Genomic DNA, 25330 nt, shown 5'->3' on the forward strand with positions numbered 1-25330 from the left:
AACTGAGAAATCTGACGTATCCTGGAAACAAAAAATCAAAACCCGCAGCCAGCACAATTCAACTTACTGACACAGGACATCAGGTCATGGAAAATTTCTTTGGGGAAGAGTGGGCTGTCCAGGCCTCTGAAATGTAGTTTTAGCACTCCTGCTATCGAGTCCATGTCATGGTCATTCTGATCTCCTGCCAAAGGGTCCTCACCTTTGTACAAAACAACATCAATGGATTAAAATTTGAAAAGATATTAATTCTCTCTGTAACTTTAACCTAATCTGTGTGAAGCATATAGATAGTGCCGTGAACAATTTTAACTATCATGCCTGGCTAGAAGCCAACTGTTCCCAAATGTACAACTGCAATTTTGGTACATTTCCTATCCATTGATATTCATGACTGACCATATGCCACTAATGTCCTGCTATCAATGCGAGACAGTATACATTGGGCTATTGCAATTCCAAAATCAGGGGTGAGAGTGGAAGGGACTGAATGGGAAAAGTACACCATCCCTAAAATTCCACCAAACCCTGATGCCACTGATCCCCACCAAAAGCCTACGCCTATCCAAACCATCTTGGATAGTAATTGCATCAATCTTCACAGATTCCTGACCTAGAATTATGCAGGACACTTTGGATTCTTTGCAGCACATCATTTTGGTGGGGGAGAGGTGGGTTGGCAAGAAGGCGATGCAAGGATCACAGATGAATTTGCAGTTTCAATTTCTAATACATCCTCAGTGCATACCTAAGTGTAAGAAGAATGCCACAACAGAACAAAAAAGGCTTTTTCAGCAAATTTCATCACACTAGTACTGCAGTTTACATCAACCAAGGCTGTTCAATATCAGACAGAGCTTAATTTTCCACAAAAACAATTGTTCAGGAGAGCATAAAAACCCTGATTATGATTGTCACTCTTTAACAGAAAATTACTAAGGGAAAGACCATTGTGTGAGGTTGTCAAGCAAGAATTTATTCTGGTACTAACCTCTTTCAAAGGCATTTTTGATATCGTTAACTTCAATTTGTGATCCTGATACTCGGAAAATCCCCTCATGCTGCAGCCCTTTGAGGAAAAATAAACAATTAATGTACCTATGATCTGGCAGCCACCAAGAACCTCTCCACTATCCTCTCAATGGGTGAAGGGAATTCATGCAAACTCCTTACTTCACTTTCGGACTCTTGCTGAGACTGAACTTACGGGAACAGTATCCCAGGGGTGGCATCACCTATGTTCATCATGATAAACCTGCAAGTTTGGCGACAGTATATACCAGCCCGTTCATACGTTGAGGAAGTTGCAAGGTTTGGAGTGCTAGGGTGTAGGGAAGGATAAAGCAAAGCAGAGGACATACCTAATCGTGTCCCAATCTAGCACTATGGTGTGAAGATTTATTTGTTTAAGGAAGGACCAACAATGGCTGCTTCTGGGATAATTTACTCCACAGTGCTCCAGTGATCAATGGTGAATGATGTCACACACAAACAATGCAGAAACAACATCAGGCATGCAGGGTGACTGTGCCAGAGGCGCGTGATTAAATTTCTGGAGTAATGTCAAACAATCCAGAAACACTACAAGAAAAAATAATTTTCAAAACCATAGTGCTGGGAAAAAAACAAGGTTATTTTGATTGAATTTCTCAACAACATTTGGGCCTAAGATGGAGTTTTATGTTCAATTCTAGGCATCATACTTTAGGACCCTGAAGAGAGTGCTGTAGAGATTGACTAGAACAGTGCCAGTTTTGTTGAGACACTGGAGAGCTGGGATTATTTTTCTTTTAGCAAAGAAGATAGAGGAGATATGATGGAGGTTTTCAAAATCATGACATATTTTGATCCACATACCATGCCTGCTGATAAAACGGATGCAACTCTCCACCACCAGGGGAATGATGTGGCTTCCATCCTAGAAACCAAAGAAAGGAATTCTCAGCAGGGGCTGGTAAATCCCACAGAAAATCATCCTGAACTTTACAGATCTCTTAATCCCTTCACAAACTCCTTTCCATAAGCCTGGAATTACTCCAAATAGTTAGAAGTATCTGGAATACTACCCAGTTTCTTTACAGGATTTACTGACCCATTTTTTCCCCAAATGTATTTTTAAATTAATATTTCCTAACAGTCAGCTTGAGTGCTGCTCTCAGACCTAGTGAGACTTTTACATTCTCCCTCTCACCTTCTCACATTCAGGAAAAAACAAATGTTGCATAATATGCCACCATTTCTACACATCTAATGTCTAACCCCTCACCACATTATTTCTTGCCTCTATTTTGATACGAGTGCAGTCTATCCTCCTCTGAACTTCCTTATGTCGTTCACCATTGCTCCAAATCCTTTCTTACACTCAGTCTTCCATTTCTCCCACCGTCCTCTCTGCATTGAGATGAAGATGTGATATCCTCCCTTTCTCAACTTCGACTCATTGCCTTCTAGAATCTCAAAACTACAGCACTCTTCACTCTCTTAATCTTCCCTCCCACTTACAATCTATAAGTCTAAATAACCTACTTGGTAACCTGTGCACTAAATTTAAGTTTACATCAACTCTTTTTTTCCCCCAGTCTTGGTACAATCTTCATCATTGTGCTTGATTGTGAGTGAAGCAGAATTCTTCCTTCACGACTTCCCCAAACCTCAAGGACACACCTCATTAGCAAGTTATGACCTTTAATTCTTATACATGGTATTCTGGGGTAAGAAACGGGTTCTGTTATTACATAGGCCTATATGTCGATTTTGTCCGTGTTAAAAAAATGCACAAAAATCACTCGATATGGTAACCATACCTCCACAGTATTGTAATGAATGGCATCAAAAGCACATAATACTGATGAGAAAGAACAATTACTAAAAGTAGAGAGAGAGAGAGAGAGAGAGAAAAAGAAAGAGAGACAAACCTAGTTCTGCAGTTCGTAGGAACAAACATATGTATGTACATCAGACTTTTAAATTCAATAACATTAATGGGAGCTTGTTCATAGGTAGGGGTGTCCGTAACTTGAGCATTCGTAATCTGGGGACAGCCTGTACATTATCGTGAATTGCATTTTTGAGTGTTTTGCCAGCATCCATTATCTTTCCTCAGATGGCATGCTTAGATACTTTATAACCAACTGCCTGAAGTAAAGATAAGTGATTGTTTGACGGTAGCTGGCTACAAACTGTTGAGAAAGTGGAATGGAAGGAGCAGCTTTAGGTCCTACAAAATAGCTCCTCCACCTGCTCCACTAATAGAGTGGAAAGGAACAGCTTCAGAACCATACTCCAGACAGAACATGTGTGAGCCCTGACTACCTAAAGACTGGACTTGTGCCTGGGTGTCTTGGGACCAGAATTGTATGATGAAGCCTTAATCTTAGACATCAAAGCAGCCTTGATACCAGATGTGTCCTCTGCATTAGACTTCCCAACAGCCAGGTCCAGAAGTTTCTGGAAGCCATATTCATCCAAGGCCACAATTGGTGAAAACAGTTTAAATTAACAAAAATGAGCTACTGCTGAGAGTTACCTGCTTTCTTACACTGGAGTTCCGCCGTCCACTGCATGGGATATGGTGAGAAGAAGGAAATAAACATTAAATACAGTAGGGTAAACACTAAACATATCTTGGGTTATGACTACAGAAACCAATGCTAACAAATCCAAATCAAGTCACTGCTCTATATGTCCTGTTAAAGTACAAGCTTATGCTTTGATAACCCTATAAAGTATAATCATGAGCCATGCTTTTAAATGGTGTAGACATGCACAGTTGATACCATGACTACAGGGAGAATCAAATGCTAGTTCAATAGAATTTTGTTTTCAACCACGGCAACATGTTAAGATGTCCAACTTGATGGCAGCTTGCCGGGTACTTCTACTCTATCAGCTGCCTTTTCCACCTTTGGTTCATGACAAAAAGGCAAAGGAAGTACAGAACAAATCACTGAGAATCTCTCTTGTATGCACTGTTTCCAGGAGAAAGAGGCATGACATTCTGCATGCCAATGAGATCCACTACATGCCCAAACTCCTCTTTGCAGTAGTGAAGGTTCAATAATCCTCAGTAACAGCAGTGCTGACCTTCACACAGAACTGGACCTGAATGCCATTTGTAGAAAGGATCTTCTCAGCTGAAAAGCAGCTTTAAGCCTTCCATTTTTCATTCATTAACCATAATAGATGTTAATTTGGCAGCATGGATATTAAGGAAAAGATGAAAACTACAGAAGTGATGAAATTCAGAAACTGTACAGCTGTAACAATTGGACCCACCTGGCAATGGAACAGTCTGTTCTCTGACCTAAAATGGACAGAGGGAAAAAAAAAGGGAAATATTAGTAATAGATTGAAAAATGTTGTAAATTATTGATAGGCCAGTCAACACCAAGAAGTGAAGAAGGCAAGCGCACTGTGGACCTCTTATTCAGACTCCCTAAGATCCAAGTAGACATGTCAATGTATCAGATAATTTGTGGAACAACTTTAAAACAGATTTACCGGGATGGTGCCTGGGATGGAACATTTCAGTTATGAGGAGAGACTGGATAGGATGGTTTGTTTTCCCTGGATTAGAAGAAGCTGAGAGAGACCCAATAGTGGTATACAAAATTATGAGGAATGTAGATAGGGTGGATAGTGAGAAACTTTTCCTCATGAGGGAGGTGCCCAAGATCAGAGGGCATAGGTTTAAGATGAGAAGAGGGTTAGAGGGGATCTGAGGAAATTTTTTTCATTCGGAGAGCAGTTGCATTTTGGAATGCACTGCCTGAGAAGGTGATGGAGGCAGCAACTCTCACAACATTTAAAAAGTATCTAGGTGAGCACCTGAATCACCAAGTCCTATTCGACTACGTAAGGAATGCTGGTAAATGGGTCGGCATGGATGGGTACTTTATGATTGGCAAGGACATAGTAGGACGAAGGGCCTGTTTCTGCGCTGTATGAATCTGAGATTGGGGCCCTCGAGGGAGGGCAGATTGCTGTTTGAGACCAATGAATACAAAACTGAATAAAACAGGACTGCAATCAGCAGTAAACCATTAGACTGGCCCCAGAAACCAACACACCATAATTTTCCAATTGAGCGTTGACTCAATTTTCCTAAAATACTCTCTGCATGGGCTATCCCAAACACTCTCTATTCTGCATGGTAGAAATCTAAAGTCCACATTTACTCACTCCTAAGCCTGAATCCTGGCTTTAAAATCTGTTACAGTGTTGGGGATTATTAAGCATGGTGAAAGCATGATTAGTATCTGGTTTAGACAAAGTAAAGTAGAGATACTAAGCATCAGGTTTAGGGTTGCTCACAGCTTCATGTGCTGAGTGGCATTGGCATCTTACTTCCTCACAGAGTCCTATCCTAGGTAAGTGCAGACCAGACAATATTTATAGGAAGGAGGCCGTCAAAAAGGGCCTGGGTTCAACCACTCTCCCCATGCTGAACACACGCGCCCCCCCCCCCCCCCCATGCCTCTAAGCCCTTCCCAACCCAGCGATGCATGTAATGTCAACTGTGCAACAGAAGAATTCTCTTTCTGCAGCACTATCTTTCCTACTCCTCTTCAGGTAATAGTCCATTTACAATCCAAGATTCTCGGACCACCCACTACTGGAAAAGTATTAACTGAAATGAAAATGCACATCAATGTATTAGAAATTAATGTTCTGAATTTTCTATCAATACTTACTATTTAAAGTTTAGTTTGGTTGCCTCCTCTCTCACACCGTCTCAAAGCTGATGGCTGATTGTTTTATTGGTTTTGCGCAGCCCCTGAATCTGTGTAGACACTCAAGTTCAACACATACAGAAGGCATCAAGATGCCAGCTGGCAATCTTCTAATTCCTGCATTGTTACCAAAGAGTATTGCATCTGCTCATTGATCTAAGTCCCTGCCACTCTGAATACGTGATGCCATCTCCTCACTATCACCATTCACAACTTTAAATCCTCTTGTTGGAAAGGGCTGCTCAACATTCTAACAAAAGTTTCTATTTATATCATGGCTTTAACAGTTGAAAGATTCTAAGTCAAGTTACAAGCATGATCAAACTAAATTTGACACTGAGTTAAATGAGGAGATTGTCAACTGATGATCAACATCTTACTCAAGAGATAAGATTTTCTGGATTGGATTAAAGGAGAAAAGAGAGAGGGAGAGAGGATTAAGAAGTGAAGTCAAGGTCAGTCAAAAGTATGACTGTCAAGATGTGAAAAAGTAGGCAGACTTCGAAGAGCACTAAAATCTCAGAATCACGGCAGGGATAGAGAGGGGATAAAACCACAGACAGATTTAAAAACAACACGAATAAGTTTAAATTCAAGGGATTTCAAGACCTGGAACCAGTGATCACAGGGGTGAGAAATAAATGTCACTTGGTGTGAGCTAGGATATCGAAAGCAGAGTTTTCAATTACTTCAAATTTATAGATGGTGGATGCTGAGAGTGTGACCAGGAGAGCATGGGAATAACCAAGCCTGGAGCAAACAAAGGCATGGATAAGGGTTTCAGCATCAGATTAAATTGATCCCTTGGGAGAGTTGAGTATAGAGATCAATCCTCTGAGACACTGTTTCATCTTTAACTTGGGCCATTCATCTTGAAGAGTTCAGAATGATACCTCATTCACATTATCTAATCCAAGAACTACCTTAGTGTGTGCAAGGAACACTCAGGCCCTTACCCATTGGATGCAGGGACACCAAGGATGATACAAAAATGATTCACAAAGATGATTTCAGAACTCAGCAGTTCTAACTATCTGGAAAGATTTTTTTTCTTGAAACAGTTGAGTGGTGTTATAATGAAGGTTATTAAAATTATGAACTGATTAATAATGTAGATGTACAGAAGAGGTTTCCACCTGGTCAGAGCTGTACAAGGCAATAAATAAGAAATTGTTGCTAATACATCCAACTGCAAATTCAGCAAAAACTTCTTTGTCCAAAAAGAAGGGAGAATGTGGAAATGTTATCACAACATGTAGTTGAGGAGATTATTGCAGATGTAATTAAGGGGAATCCAGTGAAGTATATGAGCGGGAAAGAAATGGCAATTGGATTGGATAAGGTAGACTGCTGGAATCCTGTGTTGAGCATAAATTCTAGAATTACACCATTTGGGCTTAATGACATGTTACTGTGCTGTAAATTCTAGCTGATAGGGCCTTTTAATGTGCACAGTGGGCTGGGGAGGTGTAAGTTTGATGGTGAAAAACTAGTTAAGTGGCTGAGTTAAACTTTACGCAAACAGAAAACTATAACACTGAGAAGCTAAAACAAAAGGACAAGGTGGTGCAAGTAAGGAGCAGGAACTTGTGGGTCAAACAACTTGCTGCACACTTCCCAAGCTCATTGCTCAGCAGCAGCAGACGGAGATGTACTGAGCTCAGCAGGGTGAACCTGGATCGGAAGCAACTGGGGTGGAAAAATCTGGGATCACACCAGAAACCAAGCAACATCTCAGCAGATGGCAGGTGTGTGACTCAGAAAGGGCCTCTCATAAACAGATTTTTCACCCCTTGCTCTTCCTCACATTATGTTTCTGGCTTTTCACTTCCTAGTTCTATTTCTGGAAAGAGGATATCACAAGAATGCTAATTCTATTGGCCTGTATGGTGTAGTCCCAAATTGAATATTCTAAGTGGCATAGGAAATGACTTTATGACTTTACTGTACAAGGGCTTGCCCCACAGCCTAATTAAGAATGTATGGTCTCAACTGTTCATACCACAATGAGCTATGGATTCATCCACTAGACTCAACTATGACAGAAAAGAGTTAAATGTAAAAGACTGCATCCAAAGCAGCAGATTTTGTGAAAGCGTTTAAAGTACCTATGAAAAATTCTAAAACACAAAATGCTGGAGAAACTCAGCAGGTTGGGAAGCATCTTTGGAAAGAGAAATAAAAGTAACCTTTCTGCACCAGAAAAGAGAGAAAGTAAGTTAGTTTTCAGTTGTAGAAAAGGTTAGGGACTGAACACCTCACTCCCCCCCTCCCCCCCACCTTCTCTGCTACTGAAAACCAACACTTTTGCCTTTCTGATGAAGGACCTTGGATCTGAAACATTAACTTTTTTCCATTGATGCTGCCTGACCTGCTGAGTGTTTCTAGCATTTTCTGTTTTCATTTCAGATTTCCAGCATCTGCAGTTTTTTTGATTTTCATAAGAAACTCTAATTGTTAAATATGTTGGATTCTGAACACCCTAGTTTTAGTCTCCTACCAATACTTAACTAAATTTGAAACAAACATTTCTCCTGTCTTCAGTCTGGTTTACACAACATTAAAAGGATGGTGTGTATTCTCTCGAGGAATAGGAGGCTCGTTCTTTTCTGGAATGTTTCAGGATAAGGTTCAAGGTTTCAGCCTCTGGTTTCTATCTTCTTGCACTCTGTGAGCAAGGAGGTGTGTTTTTGGAAGCCTAACTAAGTGACATAACTCTGTGTCAAGTTTCAGGAAAGGTAAGAAGATGGAGGCTTGATTCAGGCTCTAATGTTCCTGCGGTGTATAAAACATTTTTAAAAGCCAAGACTTTCCTAATTATTGTTGAGGGTAAGAATTTTTAGATGTAATAGGGAGTTTTACAGATTTTTTTTAAATCGGAAGATTGGAAGGAAAGCAGACCTGAGACAGCAAAATTCAGGAGCTGACCCGAACAGACCGACTTAAGTGAAAGTGGCCGCAAGCCCAGCCATGACCAGCATCTCCCACTAAAACCCATTCCTGCTACTTTTAGATAAACAGGGGTTAGATAAATAGAGGTAGATTTAAATATTTTACCACCGTTTACAGCTAAAGAACTCAGTGATGTTAATCTATTCACCTCTTACATTGCAGGGGAGAGATATTTTGATCTAATACTCTGAATGCAAGCTGCAAGTATTCTGAAGTTATGTGTGTGTGTGTATATATATATATATATATATATATATATATATATATATATAATACACTATATATATATATATATTTCAATTGTTGTCCATATTTTGGTTGGAGTGGATAATTCCACTGGTGATATAACACCAATCAGAACACTTCACTGAAACAAATCAATGCAACATAAAATGGCAACACAGACCTTTTGAACTTTGCATTTAGCTGAAAGATTAGAGTATCTAATTGTTTCAGAGATTTGAACTAAGGAATCTAGTTTTGTTAGGATTTGGACTAAATTATACTGAACAGATCTCACACCTCCATTGATTGACTGATTATAAAGAAGATTAAGAATATTGCCTACTTTCTCCCAGAGTCTTTTGCAGAAGGTCATGTTTCGCTTGCAGTTTGGTGATCAGGTTTCTGCCTTCAAAATACTCTTTCAGTTTCTATGAAAAAGACAGAAAACAATGGTGAGCTATCACAAAACAAAATGATTTATAGAGATGCATTGAGTACCCTCTGTTTTAAAATTCACTCCCCTTCCTGAAGTCGCATGGATATGTTTAAGGAATTTTTCTGATTGGCCTTGTGCTCCAATAAAGAAACAAACAGTAAAGGAAAATTTTAAGACTGAAGGCAAAACCCATGGAGGGAACAGATACTGAAACCCACGCAGAGGGAAGAACAGGCTCCGTCCAACTCATATTGAGGGATGTTGATGCCCTAGCCCATGGACAGGGCTGGACAAGCCCCTGTTTTAGGAGAGGTAGCCTCAAGTCCAAAACATGGAGGGAAATGCACTGGCACCAACCCATGGAGAGGAACAAATAGGCCAGCACACATGGATGGGATGGGCACTTAATCCATGTGGGGGATGCAAAGGCCCAAACCTACGGTGGGGACACACAGTCCCAGTTCACAGAGGGGAGTGCACAGGCCCCAGCAGAAGGGATGAATCCCCAAGCCCCAGCCTTTGCACAGCAACATACAGGCTGTGTTCCATGGAGAAGGAAGCAGAATGTCCAAATCATAGAGAGGGACAGGGATACATCAACACAATCCACAGAAAGTGATGAACAAGTCCCAGGCTAAAGCGAAGATGCACAAACCCCAACCCTTGACAAGGAACACACAGACCCCAATGCTTGACCAGAAAAATACAGGAGGTGGCCAGGCTCCTCAGGCATCGGCCCCAGTCCATGGAGAGGTTGACATAGGCTCCAATCCTTGGATAGTGATGCACAGATTCCAGTCCAGAGGGATGGACATAGAGAATCCAACTCATGGTCAGGGACACATAGGCAGTCCAAGGTGATGGATGCACAAGCTCCAATCCAAGGAGACAGGCATACGGGCTCCAACTCATGGATGGGGAAGCAGAGATCTCAATCCATGAAGATGAACACATATTTCTTTATGACACAGAAGGAGGCTATTTTGGTCCTTTAAATCTATGCCAGGTCACAGTGTAATCCCATTCCCCCATTAATTTTATCCCTGTAACCTATTCTCTCCATCAACTCCACCCACGCCCCACGCCCAATTCCTCCTTTCACCTTTACGTGCACACAGGGAGAACATGCACAGATAGCACTGGAGGTCAGGTTTGAACCTGGGTTGCAGGATCTATAAGGCAGTAGCACTACTGGCTGTGCCACTGCTACACAATTTTGATTAAGTGACCATTCCCAGGGAAGTAAATGGCTTCAAGACAAAATTGGCACCACAGATTTTGCCTTCAAGATACTGTACCGTGAAGTAGAACTGTTCTGTCTCTTGCTGATTGGCTCGCCTCTTGGCAATGCTGGGTTTGCTCATGAAGGTTTCTGAAAGAGTGGATTTGACTGACTCAGTGGAGTTAGTGTACTGGAAGCAGTCGGCCACATCAAAATCTTCAATAGTGACAATGTCCTGAATTGTTTGTAGTGTGGCTTCCATAGTCTTCTTCACCTGTGAAGACAAACCAAATGAATTCATTAATGCAAGGAAATCCATTGCAGGACCCCTACCTGTATCTTACCAGAAGCCTAAAACTGGACAAGAGGGCTCAGTGATTCTGAATATACAGTCATTCAAAATCAGAAATTCTTTTATTTTTATCATTTGTCACTTATTATTTGCATTCATGGGTATGAAACAGTTAAAAGGATCAAAGGGGTGGTAATACCCCAGAGTTAGAAGACTATTGGTTAAGCGTGGTATGAAACTACAAAGTGCCGAAGATATAAAAGAGTCAGTAACTATGGGAGAGGTTCTGCTGAGTTGGAAACAAACTAATTTGACTACTTTCAATACTTGTGAACAAACAAACCAGGGCAAGTATAGGCCAGATAGCAAATGCCAAGTGCCTATATCAAAGTGGCTCAGTCAGTGGTAACCAACATAGTTTCAGTAACAGCAGATCCTGTCTGACCAAACTCTTAAATATTTTTGAGGAAGTGACATCTAAAGTATACACTGGAAAGCTTAGATATAGTGAACCTATTCTTCTTAAAAACCTTCCATAACATTCAACATGAATGGTTTCTTCACAAATTTAAGGCAATGGATGTCTGGGTAAAACAGGAATGTGGTAACAAATATTGAAAGAAGGAAGCAATTGATTTTATTTAACAGTCGGTTAGGTCAGAGAGATGTGCTGAATGGAGTGTACCCAGAGATCAATCCTGAGTGAGGTCATCAGTAGAATAATCCCCAGAATGCTGCTTAGTACAGCTCCCCACATGGAGTATGACATTCAGTGCATCACAGTAATTACATATTGGCCTTAGAGGGCTTGTAACAAAGTTCACCAGAAACCAGAATGATAATAGGGCTTAGAGGTTAATTTAAGAAAATAATTCCATGAACACGGTATACTTCTCCTTGAGTTCAGAAGCTTGAGGAGTGACCTGATCAGAATTTTTAATCACAGAGTAACTAGTTTCTCTGGGGCAGAATTAGACAAGAGGGGACATAATTTTAAAATAAATGCAAGACCATTGAAGATGGAAATCATGAAGCACTTTCCTCCATAAATTGGTATTAGGTGTCTGAAGTACTCTCATGCATACGCTGTGGATGCTGCACTTCAACTGAAATGTTCAAGGCTGAGACTGATAAGAGTTTTGTTAGAAAAGGGTAACAAGGGAATGGAACGTCAGTGGAGTTGGGGTATAAATCAACCATGATCTAACTGACTGTCGGAACAGATTGGAGAAGCTGAATGGCTCTTCCAGTTGCAAAGTGTCAGAGGCATGACCAAGTGAAAGGCTGAAGAAATTTAGATTTTTCAGCCCTGAAAGACAGTGAATAAAACTTTGAGAAGATTAAATGATACTAAGTGGAATAGAAAAGTTTAAGGCGGAGTTATTATTCTGTTAGTCCAAAAATCACAGAGAGACTCTGATGCAAAGTGAAAGTGTTGGGCTGATGTCAGGAAGCACCTGTTCATGCAGAGGGCAAATATTCACTCTCACTAGAGTCAAATGGTAGACCACGTATCTCTCCTGTTACAGAAAATGTCAGCTTTGATCCTATTAACCTCAGCTCATGTAGGTCTGGGCATGAGAGTCTGGATCAGTCTGGTTATGTATGTAACCCATTCAGCCATGAGAAGATGCCTTCAAGCAATGAATTGGGGCAGTTGCAAGAACCAACCCTGGCAATTGTTCTGTTGTTTGGCAGCAGTGATGCTGAGTGACTCACCTCCTCGTTCTCAATCTTTAGAGTGGCCAACCTGGACTGGAGTTGTTGGCACCGCTGTACCAATTCTCCCTGCACTGGTTGCTGAGCGCACAGTTGAGAAACCTGTAGAGTTCAAAAAACAGCAGTTTGTATTGGTGTTAGGGGGAAAAAAACAGGAAGAGACTTTCACCCAGTCTCACTGTACAGTTAGAAACAACAAGAAGCAATTTGCATATACTTTACACTCAGAGCAGTGAAAAAAACACCTGTGTTGATTCAAAAGGGAAATGACATTGAGCTGACAGAATGCTTGGGATGCTGACCATTGCAAAGGTTGAATAATGTCTTTTCCCTTGGGATGCGAGGTATAATACAATGATTAGTGACCGTATAGAGGATTCCATAAGACCATAAGGCATAGGAGCAGAATTCGGCCATTCAGCCCTTCAAGTCTGCTCTGCCAATCGATCATGGCTGATTTATTTTTCCCTCTCAATCCCATTCTCCCGCCTTTTCCCCGTGAGCTTTGGCGCCCTTACTAATCAAGAGCCTATTGACCTCTGCTTTAAATACACCCAATGACTTGGCCTCCACAGCGATCTGTGGCAATGAATTCCACAGATTCACCACCCTCTGGCTAAAGAAATTCCTCCTGAAAAGATTCCTTGTTCTTTGTGGGTGTGTTGTTACGAGCTGTAACACAATTGGGTGTTCTTCATCAAATTCCAAATAGACACTGACGCACAAACTTCCCACTATTTGGCAATGAAACTGATTTTGTGGATTTTCTTTTATTTAGCTCTCAGGATGTCAACCTTGTTGCCAAACTTAGAATTAATTGCACATTCACTAGTTGTGAAGTTGGTTACGTGTTTTCTTCTCAAACTACCACCTCACACAGAGTTCTTGAATAGGTGGTTCTAAAATAGCAATGGAGCAACATGAAGAAATAGCCAAATTACATCTGTCAGGCTGGTGCATGGCACAGAGAGAAAAAAATGGCAATGGTGGGGTTTCTAGGGTATTGCTGCTCTTTCCTTTGCCAATGATTGTATCACACTAGAGGACAGTAATGATGGGTTTAGGTCTCTCCTTTTATAAAACTGCTCTACATTCCTGCTGAGTCCAATTTGGTCCCTGTGTAGTCCTGGTATGCAGTTCTGATAAGTGCAGGTTATTACCTGTATAACTGGTGCAGGGGGCAGGGCTTCAGATTTCTGGATCACTGGGACCATTTTTTGGGGGAGGCATGACTTATTCACTAAGGATGGGTTACACCTAAACTCCAAAGGGTCCAATATCCTGGTGGGAATGTTTAATTTAGCTGTTGGGGAGGGTTTAAACTACTCTGGCAGGGGGATGGAAACCAGGATGTTAGGATACAAGATGTTAGGGTAAGGGAGGAGGTTTATAGAAACAAGTCCAAGACAGTGTGCAGTGAGGATGGCAAGACGGACAGGCAGGTGAGAAGTCAGGATAATTTGCTGAACAATAGAAGTACAACAAATCAGGATGTTAGGATACAGGATGTTAGGATAGAGGATGAGGTATATAGAAACATGTCTAAGATAGTGTGTAGTGAGGATGGTAAGAAGGACAGGCAGGTGAAAAGTCAGGATAATTTGCTGAACAATAGAAGTACAACAAAATCAATAGCAGATACTGGACTAAATGTACTATATTTAAATGCATGTAGCATTAAGAATAAAGTAGATGACCTAGTGGCACAATTACAGGTTAATAAATACGACATTGTGGCAATCACCGAGTCATGGCTTTATGATGGATGTGATTGGGAACTGAATGTCCAGGGGTACACAGTGTATAGGAAGGATAGGCGGGTAGGCGGAGGGGGAGGTGTGGCCATGATGGTTAGTAATGATATAAAATCAATAGAAAGGAAGGACATTGGGTCAGAAGAGGCGGAATCCTTATGGGTGGAGCTAAGAAATAGCAAGGGTAAAAGGACAATAGTAGCAGTTATATATAGGCCCCCTAATAGCAGTCAGGAAGTGGACCATAAGTTGCAGTTTGAAATAAGAAAAAGCGTGCCAGAGTGACAACGTGAAGATAATTATGGGGGATTTTAACATGAAGGTGGACTGGGAAATCCAGCAAGGCGGTAGATCTCAGGAGAGTGAGTTTGTGGAATGTCTACAGGATGGTTTTTTGGAGCAACTTGTTGATGAGCCCACCAGGGGATCGGCTGTTTTGGATTGGGTGCTGTGTAACGAACCGGAGGTGATCAGGGAACTAAAGGTAAAGGAACCATTGGGAACTAGTGGTCACAATATAATTGAGTTCAGTTTCAAATTTGAGAAGGAGAAGCTGATAACTGGTGTATCGATATTTCAGTGGAACAAAGGAAATTACGGTGGTATGAGAGAGGAGTTGGCCCAAATTGATTGGAAGAGTAAGCTAGCCGGAGGGACGGCGGAGCAGAAATGGAAGGAATTTCTACAAGTAATAAGGAAAATGCAGGATAGATATATTCCAAGAAAAAAGAAGGTTTTGTATGGAAAAAAGGCACAAATATGGATAACGAGAGAGATGAAGGCTAAAATAAAAGCAAAAGGGAGGGCATACAAGGAAGCAAAAATCAGTGGGAAAACAGAAGACTGGGAAACTTTTAAAAACCTGCAGAAAGAAACTAAGAAGGTCGTTAGGAAAGAAAAGATGAATTATGAAAGGAAGTTGGCAGACAACATTCGAAAGGATACTAAGGGTTTTTTAAAATACATAAGGAATAAAATAGAGACAGGGGTTGATATAGGACCAATTGATAACGGTGCGGGAGAGATTATAATGGATGATAAAAAGATGGCAGAAGAACTAAATGAGTATTTTGCATCGGTCTTCACTGTGGAGGACATCAGCAATATACCGGTTAGTCAGGGGTCTCATGGAATGGAACTGAGTTCAGTTAAGATTACTAGAGAGAAGGTGCTAGGAAAACTAAATGGGCTAAAGCCTGATAAGGCTCCCGGACCGGATGAGGTGCATCCCCGGGTTCTGAAGGAGGTGGCTTTAGAGATAGCGGAGGCATTGGTGATAATTTTCCAGGAATCGATAGACTCCGGCATGGTTTCGGAGGACTGGAGGGTCGCAAATGTAGTTCCACTGTATAAGAAAGGTGGGAGGCAGCGTAAAGGAAATTACAGACCTATTAGTCTGACGTCAGTGGTGGGAAAGTTATTGGAATCAATCCTCAAGGATGAGGTTATGGAATACCTAGAGGTGCAAGGCAAGCTAGGTCCTAGCCAACATGGTTTTGTGAAGGGAAGATCCTGCCTGACCAACCTATTGGAGTTTCTTGAAGAAATCACAGGTAGGGTGGATAAGGAAGAGGTAGTAGTTGTTGTGTATTTAGACTTTCAAAAGGCCTTCCACAAGGTGCCACATAAGAGACTGATTAATAAGATGAGAGATCATGGAATTACAGGTAGGATAACAGAATGGGTGGAGCACTGGCTGGTTGGCAGGAAGCAAAGGGTGGGAATAAAAGGATCTTGTTCTGGTTGGCTACCGGTTACTAGTGGTGTTCCGCAGGGGTCGGTGTTGGGGCCGCTTCTTTTTACCTTGTACATTAACGATTTGGATGATAGAGTAAATGGTTTTGTGGCTAAGTTTGAGGATGACACCAAGATAGGTGGAGGAGTAGAGAGTATTGAGGAGACAGGAAGGTTGCAGAGAGACCTAGATAGTTTAGGAGAATGGGCAAGGAAATGGCAGATGAGATTCAACGTTGAGAAATGTGCAGTTGTACACTTTGGAAACAGAAATAAACGGGCAGATTATTATCTAGAAGGAGAGAAAATTCAAAGTACAGAAGTACAAAGGGACTTGGGGGGTACTCGTGCAGAATACCTTAAAGGTTAACCACCAGGTTGGATCGGTGGTAAAGAAAGCGAATGCTATGTTGGCATTCATTTCGAGAGGTATAGTGTATAAAAGTAAGGAAGTGTTGATGAGGCTCTATGGGGCACTAGTGAGGCCCCATTTGGAATACTGTGCACAGTTTTGGGCCCCATATCTTAGGAAAGATGTGCTGATGTTGGAGGGGGTTCAGAGGAGATTTACAAGGATGATTCCCGGAATGAAAGGGCTTACGTATGATGAGCGTTTGTCGGCTCTTGGACTGTACTCACTGGAATACTGAAGAATGAGAGGGGACCTCATAGAGACATTTAAAATGTTGAAAGGACTGGATAGAGTAGATGTGGTCAAGCTGTTTCCCTTGGTGGGTGAGTCCAGGACCAGAGAGCACAATCCTAGAATTAGAGGGTACAGGTTTAAAACAGAGATGAGGAGAAATTTCTTTAGCCAGAGGGTGGTGAATTTGTGGAATTCCTTGCCACGTACAGCAGTGGAGGCCAGATCATTGGAGGCGATTAAGGAAGAGATAGATAGATACCTAAATAGTCGGGGTATCAAGGGATATGGGGATAAGGCCGGAAATTGGGGTTAGAATAGTGTGTTTTTTTTTGCTTTCCCCCCCCCAATTTCTCATTTCTTTCTCTTTCTTCCCTTTTCTTTGGAGCAGACTCAATGGGCCGAATGGCCTACTTCTGCTCCCTTGTCTTGTGATCTAGGATTTAGTGTTGGTCTGTCCCCGTATAACAGTGAGGCACAATACAAGTAAATGCAGGTCTGCAACAGTATAATACAAGGGGTACAGGGCTATCAGAGACAACAAGAGTATTGCCTACTAACCGGCTAGACGAGCATTACTTCAAGATGGAACTTAGAGAAATATACTGACCCCGTCACCCATGTGTGGCTGGAAATCGAACTTTGGTGGCAAACAGAACACGGTGTGGTATAGTTCCATAAGACGCTGTTTGTCATTGGTTGCATCTAGGCTGTCGATGGCATTTTCAATGATCTCCAACCCTTCATGCTTGGATTGCTCAACATTAATCTCTGCTGAAAGAAATGTCCTCATTGCGCGGTTCAGACTGGCATGGTACCCAAGGTCACAACACTAAAATAAAGAGTACAGATTAGATCTGTTGCCAAACTGATTTCATTGAATCCCTGTATGTAAAAACAAGAAGACTAATAACTGTATGTGCAGCAATCTTTGAAGGTGTCAAGATAAGCGAAGAAGGCTGTCACAAAAGTATTTTGCATCCATACTTCAATTAATAGAAGAGTTCTAGATCATGGTAGTTGTGCTCTTTCTCTACAAAATACTAATGAGATTCAATGCTCAATTCTTTAGGAATACTTCAGGGACAGATCAAAGCTCTGGAAAGAGTACTAGGTGATTTACTAAAGTTGTGCCTGGGGATGAGGGACTCCAGTTGTGTGGAAAGCCTGGAGATGTTAGGATTGCTCTCCTTTGAGTAGAGAAGGTTAAGAGAAGATTTGACCTAACATGTCAAATTTTCTCTGAACCTTTTCATCTTATTAATGAGCTCTGAGTATTGCTGATGAGGCCTGCATTTCCTTTTAAATTGTCCTCTAGACCTGCTGCAGGCCTTGAAAGTGAAGATACTCCAACAGCCAGTTGTTATGATTTGGCATGCAACCTCTGAAAAACTGGTGATGCAGATGCATTGATTAAATTCTCAAGTAAATTGTATAAGTTATTTCTTTAAAGGGGAAGGGGGTTAATTAGATAGCTCTACCAAAGAGCCAAATGGCCTCCTTCTGTGCTGTTTCACTCTCTGATTCCAGTATACTCCATCTAAGCAGTCAGTATCCAAGAACAAAGACACAAGAAATTCTGCAGATGCTGGAATCTGGAGCAACACACACAAAATGCTGGAGGAGGGGGAGAAGTAAGAAGCTGAGAGGTGATAGGTAGAAGAGGCAAAAGGGCTGAAGAAGAAGGAATCCAGTAGGAGAGGGCAGTGGACCATGGAATAAAGGAAAGGAGGTAGGGAGTAGATGGGCAGGTCATGAGGGTGAGGGAAGGGATGGGCAGGTCATTAGGGCAGGGAAAGGGGAAAGAGAAGGGGGATGGGGGCCACAGGAATGAGGGAAGACAAAGGAGAAAAAAAAGGGGAGAAGAGGGGAGGGGTTACCGGAAGTTAGAGAAATCGATGTTGAGGCCAGCAGGTTGGAGATTACTGCCCTCTCCTACTGGATTCCTTCTTCTTCAGCCCTTTGCCTCTTCTACCCATCACCTCTCAGCTTCTTACTTCTCCCCCCTCCTCCACCCTCCTACCTTCCCCCTCTCACCTGAACTTGCCTATCACCTGCCTGCATGTACTCCTCCCCACCCCGACCTTATTCTGGCTTCTGCTCTCTTCCTTTCCAGTCCTGATGAAAGGTCTTGACCTGAAACGTCGACTGTTTATTTCTCTCCTTAGATGCTGCCCAACCTGCTGAGTTCCTCCAACATTTAGTGTGAGTATTCAAGAACAACCTGTTTAACATGGTTCTATTCTAGAGTTTTTCAGGGAGAAATCTGAGCCCCAGATTTCCAACTATCCTGAAATCATGAGTATCTATTTCCTATTTCCAATTTCCCTGATAACAATAACCATTGGAAAATATTCAACCTTTGAGCCTTTAGCAACATAAGTACATAGGCAAGCCATACAGCCCCTTGTTTTTATGTTGCATTCAATTAAATCATGGATGTTATGTATCTTAACTCCAATCACCCACCATGCCCAAGAAAAAGCAATAAAACTTGGTTTGAAATTTTCAGTTAAAGCCCACTCTCAACATCTTTTGGGCAAGTCTTCCAGACTTCTTTTAACTTTTCTATGGAGCACAATTTCCTGACTTCTTGGAATAGAATATCAAAAAACTGGAGATGCTGAAAATCTGAAATAAAAAAGGAAAATGCTGGCCACTCAACAAGTTAGGCAATATCTGTGGAAAAGGAAATAGCTCTGATGAAGGTCTTGGACCTTAAATGTTAACTGTTTCTCATTCCACAGACGCTATCTTACCTTCTGAGTGTTTCCAGAACTTTCATATCACCTCTAAATGGCCTGATTCAAATCTTAAGGTTATAGCCTTTGTTCTGATTTTCACAGAGGAAATGATTTATTTCTATTTAAACTATGAACTGCTTTAATTAATTAGAGAATCTTTTAGTCTTCTATGCTGGAAGAAGTATAACCCAGTTGATGCAACCCACCTTCAGAATTTAACCCTTTCACCCCTTCTGAAGTTGTTTAAAACATCAGAAAGGACACACATTGTCTAGAAAAGTTAGTAAACTGGCTCACATCAAGTAGGTCGGACAAATCATGGATGTAGTATTTAAAGACGGAGCTGTTGGTAGCCTCCAGTGCCAGAATGTACTCATTTCGTGCCTTGATCGCCTTGAGTTTGTTCTCAGTGTATTTTGCCTGACGCTAGGAAAAAAGAACAGCAAGAGCAAAATATTAAACTTCCTTTGGTACATGGTGCAGGGCTTAAAAGCAAGCACTTAAGTGATCAGTGTCAGGGTAGGGAATTCCCAACTGGGATTTCAAACCTAGACTGTGTAGCAATGGGGCATCAGTGCTTTAAACAAACTCAGTCATATTCAAGACATGCATTATTGTGCATCTGTGATTAACAATTCCAGTTTAGAACATGCCCTCATCTAACTATATTGGGAAGTGCAGCGCATGGAATGGAGGAGTTAAGGCAAAGAAGTTCCCTGACTTCGGATGCATTCACTATTGTTAGCCACGCAGATGATTGAGGAACTACAGCTTGCTTCAGTTAATTAGGAGTTGCTTCCTTAAACAGTCATTCCACTCGAAGGATTTCCTGTCAGTCTGTTAACACTCGTTGTTTCGCATCACACAAAAATGATGCCTAATTGGACATGACATACCTCATGAGGAAGAAAAGGAAAAAAAAGCAAGAAATGGGAAAGAGGGGAGAATATGTGGAAACAAAAGTGCAGGCAAAAGAGCTGAAGGTGGGAGTAAGATGAGGTGGAGAAAGGAGAGAAGACTTTAAGATGCCACTTGGAGTACTGTGCTCAGTTCTGGTCGCCTCATTACAGGAAGGATGTGGAAGCCATAGAAAGGGTGCAGAGGAGATTTACAAGGATGTTGCCTGGATTGGGGAGCATGCCTTACAAAAACAGGTTGAGTGAACTCGGCCTTTTCTCCTTGGAGCGACGGAGGATGAGAGGTGACCTGATAGAGATGTATAAGATGATAAGAGGCATTGATCATGTGGATAGTCAGAGGCTTTTTCCCAGGGCTGAAATGGTTGCCACAAGAGAACACAGGTTTAAGGTGCTGGGGAGTAGGTACAGAGGAGATGTCAGTGGTAAGTTTTTTACTCAGAGAGTGGTGAGTGCGTGGAATGGGCTGCCGGCAATGGTGGTGGAGGCGGATACGATAGGGTCTTTTGAGAGACTTTTGGATAGGTACATTGAGCTGAGTAAAATAGAGGGCTATGGGTAAGCCTAGTAATTTCTAAGATAGGGGCATGTTCAGCACAGCTTTGTGGGCCAAAGGGCCTGTATGTGCTGTAGGTTTTCTACGTTTCTATGCCAAACCTTCTCCTTCATTTTCTCGATCTTTCGGACCGAGCTGCGTCTCTGGTGCTTCTCCTCGAATCGGATGTTGGCCACTGGGTCTGGTGAGCGGCCAACCAGCCGGTCCTCCTGCTTCACAGATCGGCCAATCTGTTTCTCTTCCTGTTTCTCTGCTTCTTTCAACTTGCCTTCTGCACTAATGCTGTCAGCATTGTACATGTGATAGGTTTTCATTACCTGCAAAGCAAAGATACTTGGTCACAACTCATAGTGCTCTTTAACAGTAAATTTTGCCTTAAAGAAACTTCAGTGCTCCAGAAAGGAAACTTGTTTGCACATTGCCAGGGCAGGTAAAACAGTGGTTAGATACAGAATAAAGTTCTTTCCACAATGTCACATCAAACACTCCTAGAGAAGTGTTAGAGTTAGGTACAGAATAAAGCTCTCCTGCTCATTAAAATTCCTAAACTTTTCAAAGAAAGGATCATATTATGCTGCAGATTTGAACTGCCTAGAAACTGGTTTCATTTCATTCTAGACCTTTACAGCTGACAAACTAAGAAGCCCTTAAACTCAAAACATTCACTGGAAGGTATCTGAATAATGGAATTTTATTGTTGTCCTCTGGATCTGTGTAACATTTGGAGCAGATGTTGCAAACTAAGGGACAGGCATATTCTTGATTAACAATGGAAAAATATTGCTATTGAAAACTCTGCCATTCAATAAGAAAATTAAGTCAGGACTTGCGTAATTAACTTTTGGGTCAAATGTGCTGTACGAGATTGTTTTTTGTGAAAAAATGAAATGATCTAAAGCAGTGGGTTGGATTGGAGGGTCTCAAGTTGTAGGGTGGGCAAAGAACATAAGAATATTGTTCAACCTCAAGCCTGATCTGCCATTTGATCAGACCATGACTGATTTTCATTTCAACTATTTAACCCTAATCACAGCTCCTTATCCCTTGCTAATTTAAACTACTGATGATATTGTCCCCATTTTTTTTTGGCAGTGGGGAGGTATTCTAGATTTTCACTTCCCTGTGAGTGGTGAAGTGTTAGGGCGGCTTAGTGGTGTAGCAGGTAGTGCTGCTGACTCACGGCACTAGTGACCTGGGTTTGATCTTGACCTCTGGTGCTGTCTTTGTGGAGTCCACACATTCTCCCTGTGATCTCATGGGTTTTCCTGGATGCTATGGTTTCCTATCACATTGTAAATGCATGCTGGATGATAGGGTAATTGGTTATTGTAAATTATCCCTGGGGCTGTCTTTGTGGAGTCCACACATTCTCCCTGTGATCTCATGGGTTTTCCCGGATGCTCTGGTTTCCTATCACATTGTAAACGCATGCTGGATGATAGGGTAATTGGTTATTGTAAATTATCCCTGGGGCAAGTGCGTGGCTGGAGAATCAGTATGAATATTACGGCCATATGAGAAAGAATAGGTTATAGAGAAATGAGTGGGAGAATAGAATTGGTGGGATTGCTCTGAGAACTGGTATAGACTTGATGGGCCAAATGGCCTCTTTCTCTGTTATAAAATATGTGAAATATGAGCTGATGGCTGAGTTCAAATTCTATGGTTCTGTTCCCAGGCACCACCAATCAGAGGAAACATTTGTCCCTATTGTATTCTATCATCTCCTTCAACCCATTTTAAATAATTTTTAGGGTGTGTTTACAAGTACTTAACATTTATACTGAATACCAAGGGTTTGTAAAGGAACCCTATATATATAAAGAACAGCTGCTCATCTCACTACGGCATTTATTTCACTTAAAGTTAAAAACCTGTCATTAGTCACAGCATTGTGAAATATTGCTGTTGAAAATGTTGAAGATAAAGGAGAGATTTTAGTATGTGTTTTTAATATATGGGTAGAGATACATTCCTGCTGCCGTCTGTAAGGAGTTTGTACAGTCTCCCCATGTGTCTGCGTGGGTTTCCTCCAGGTGCTCTGGTTTTTCCTCCCACATTCCAAAGACGCCTGGGTTAGGAAGTTGTGGACATGCTATGTTGGCGCCGGAAGCGTGGCAACACTTGTGGGCTGCCCCAGAACACTCTACGCAAAAGATGCATTTCACTGTGTGTTTCGATGTACATGTGACTAATAAAGATATCTTACATTCAACCACAAACCATTGCTTGATGCCACGGCACATAGCTAGAATCTGTGCTGCTGAGTAATTCTGAATTAGTGAAGAAAACATATCCCTATCATGATTTTCTCAGAAAGTGCAAGCTGGCCTAAGTCTTATTGGGAAAGGGGGCAATCCCTGCCACTGTGGGGATGGAACGGAGGCAGTCCTTGGGTGGATGGGCAGATTCTTGAAATTCTTGCCATCCTGGTAACACATACATATACTTATCAGGCTCAGCAATCAGGCTGGTCAAAGCTCTTGGATATGAGGGCACATGAAGTATGGGTCTCAGAGTGTAAATTTATATCTTTTTAATTGGGGATAACTATGTTTTTTTTGGTATTTCATTCTGTTAATCCTTCACCCTGTACTGAGTGATTCAATTCCCCTTTCTCCCAAATATCATCTTCAAATGAAGCGATCCATAGAAGAGCTGTCAGTCTAAAGCACAGGTGAAGAACAGAGATTGGTTTGCTAGCATTAATCAATTTTTTTTCGTATTTCTTTCAACTCACAGTCCACTGTGTTCACTGTTTATGACGCTGTTGCTTACACTGGGAATGCCAAATGCATACTGGATTGGGTGACTGCTTAATGGAACACCTCAACTCTATCACTTTAATTCTCTGCTTCTCTCCTAATATGACCTCTCTGCACTCAGCTTCCTGCATTGCTATTCCAATGAGGTTCAATGTAAACTTGAGGAACAGTATCCTATCTTTCAACAAGACACATTACTAGCCTTCCAGACCAAACAATTTCAAATGAAGATTCTATTTTCATTTACACCTCCTCTTTTGTTTCACCATTTTTTGCTTTGGACCATAATCCCTTCTGTTAATTAATCTTTCCTGCCTCCCTCATCACAGAACTCTCCCTTTTGGAATATATTTTGAATTATATTCTAAATACCAACCTTGGAACATAACATCTTCCCTTTCTCTTTCACTATATCTTGGAACTTGTTTTTCATTAACATGAAAAGTTAACTCTGTTCCCTCTCCAGAGATGCTGTCTGACTTGCTGAGCATAACTTGTACTGTTATATTCCATTAAACCGGTTTCTAAATATCCCAAATGTCCTGCTTCAAGGTGTCATTAAGAAGTATTTCAAATAAATGGGCTAATTAGTACATTTAAATAGGCAATCAGGAATTAAGCACCAATTCTGCACTAAATATATCACAACTGAGGGAATTAAACTCCCAGATGTTAAGCAGTTTTAGAGACATTAAATTAAAAAAAGAAAATGCTGGAAACATTCAGCAAGTCAGACATCAGAAAAGCCATGTATGTGATACATAAACTCCATTTCTCTCCTCACAGATGCCTGACCTCCCAAATATTAAAGCAGCTTCTATTTTTATTTCAGATGCCTAGTATCTGCAGTTTTTTGGCTTTTGGACACACCAAGCTGAAAGCTTGAATCTTAGTGAAAAATAGTCAACAAAATTGTTTACCAGAGATTAATTTGCTGAGGTGAAAATACAGCAAAATTCTGGAAATTGAATTACTGCATCTTAGTGGAATATCTCTGTAATTTGATAAAAGAATAGTAATGCTGCAGAAAACCCAAGCAGTTTAGCTTCCATTTTCAAGAAATTATAAAATAGATATGTTTTAGTAGTCAATAATTACTATTAACATGTAATACTTTAATTACAGTCATTAACTGCTAAATAGCCAATTAATGTCACTGAACCCCTGTGGGCCACAGTGGGTAGCACTCTTGCTTGAATCAGTAGGTTGGGAGTTCAAGTCCCACATCAGTGGCCTTTGGAGTTCTATACTTCCATATCAGATGTTAAAATCAGCCCTTGTCTGCCTTATTCTGTCAAACTTTGATACTACCATCCTATTCCCACCCCCACCCAAATGCACCCAGAAGTACTTTGCAGGTTCTGAAGCACTTTTGTGATCTTGAAAGGTGCTCTTGAATGTGTCTATTTTTCAGTTTTGCAAACATTGCCCTTGTTCTCTTCGCCAATATTCCTCCCTTAACTATCTGCAGACAGATTGAGTGGTCATTTTCCTCATTTGATGTTTGCTGGATCTTTAAAAAATCTTTATTTATACAGCATGTTAACAGGCCCTTCCAGCCCAACGAGTCTGTGCCGCCCATTTAAACCCATGTTGACCTACCCATATGTCTTTGGAATGTGGGAGGAAGCCGACGCAC

At 41.3% G+C, this 25330-nt stretch overlaps 1 protein-coding gene across 2 annotated transcripts in view; it reads right to left on the minus strand.

Moving 5' to 3' along the window:
* srgap2 (SLIT-ROBO Rho GTPase activating protein 2) overlaps positions 1–25330 on the minus strand; it is a 161207-nt gene that overhangs the window by 25696 nt on the left and 110181 nt on the right. For both annotated transcript variants that reach the window (XM_052034531.1, XM_052034530.1), the window contains 11 exons: positions 21028–21243; positions 19751–19879; positions 17320–17541; positions 12579–12680; positions 10644–10841; positions 9253–9337; positions 4276–4303; positions 3527–3557; positions 1858–1918; positions 992–1069; positions 68–202 (listed from right to left, as the gene is read on the minus strand). In XM_052034531.1, the coding sequence (XP_051890491.1) occupies positions 68–202; positions 992–1069; positions 1858–1918; positions 3527–3557; positions 4276–4303; positions 9253–9337; positions 10644–10841; positions 12579–12680; positions 17320–17541; positions 19751–19879; positions 21028–21243 (1285 nt within the window). The remainder of the gene's footprint in view (positions 1–67; positions 203–991; positions 1070–1857; positions 1919–3526; positions 3558–4275; positions 4304–9252; positions 9338–10643; positions 10842–12578; positions 12681–17319; positions 17542–19750; positions 19880–21027; positions 21244–25330) is intronic.

The sequence above is a fragment of the Pristis pectinata genome, chromosome 20 (genome assembly GCF_009764475.1).
Source record: "Pristis pectinata isolate sPriPec2 chromosome 20, sPriPec2.1.pri, whole genome shotgun sequence".
In the NCBI taxonomy this organism is placed as follows: domain Eukaryota; kingdom Metazoa; phylum Chordata; class Chondrichthyes; order Rhinopristiformes; family Pristidae; genus Pristis; species Pristis pectinata.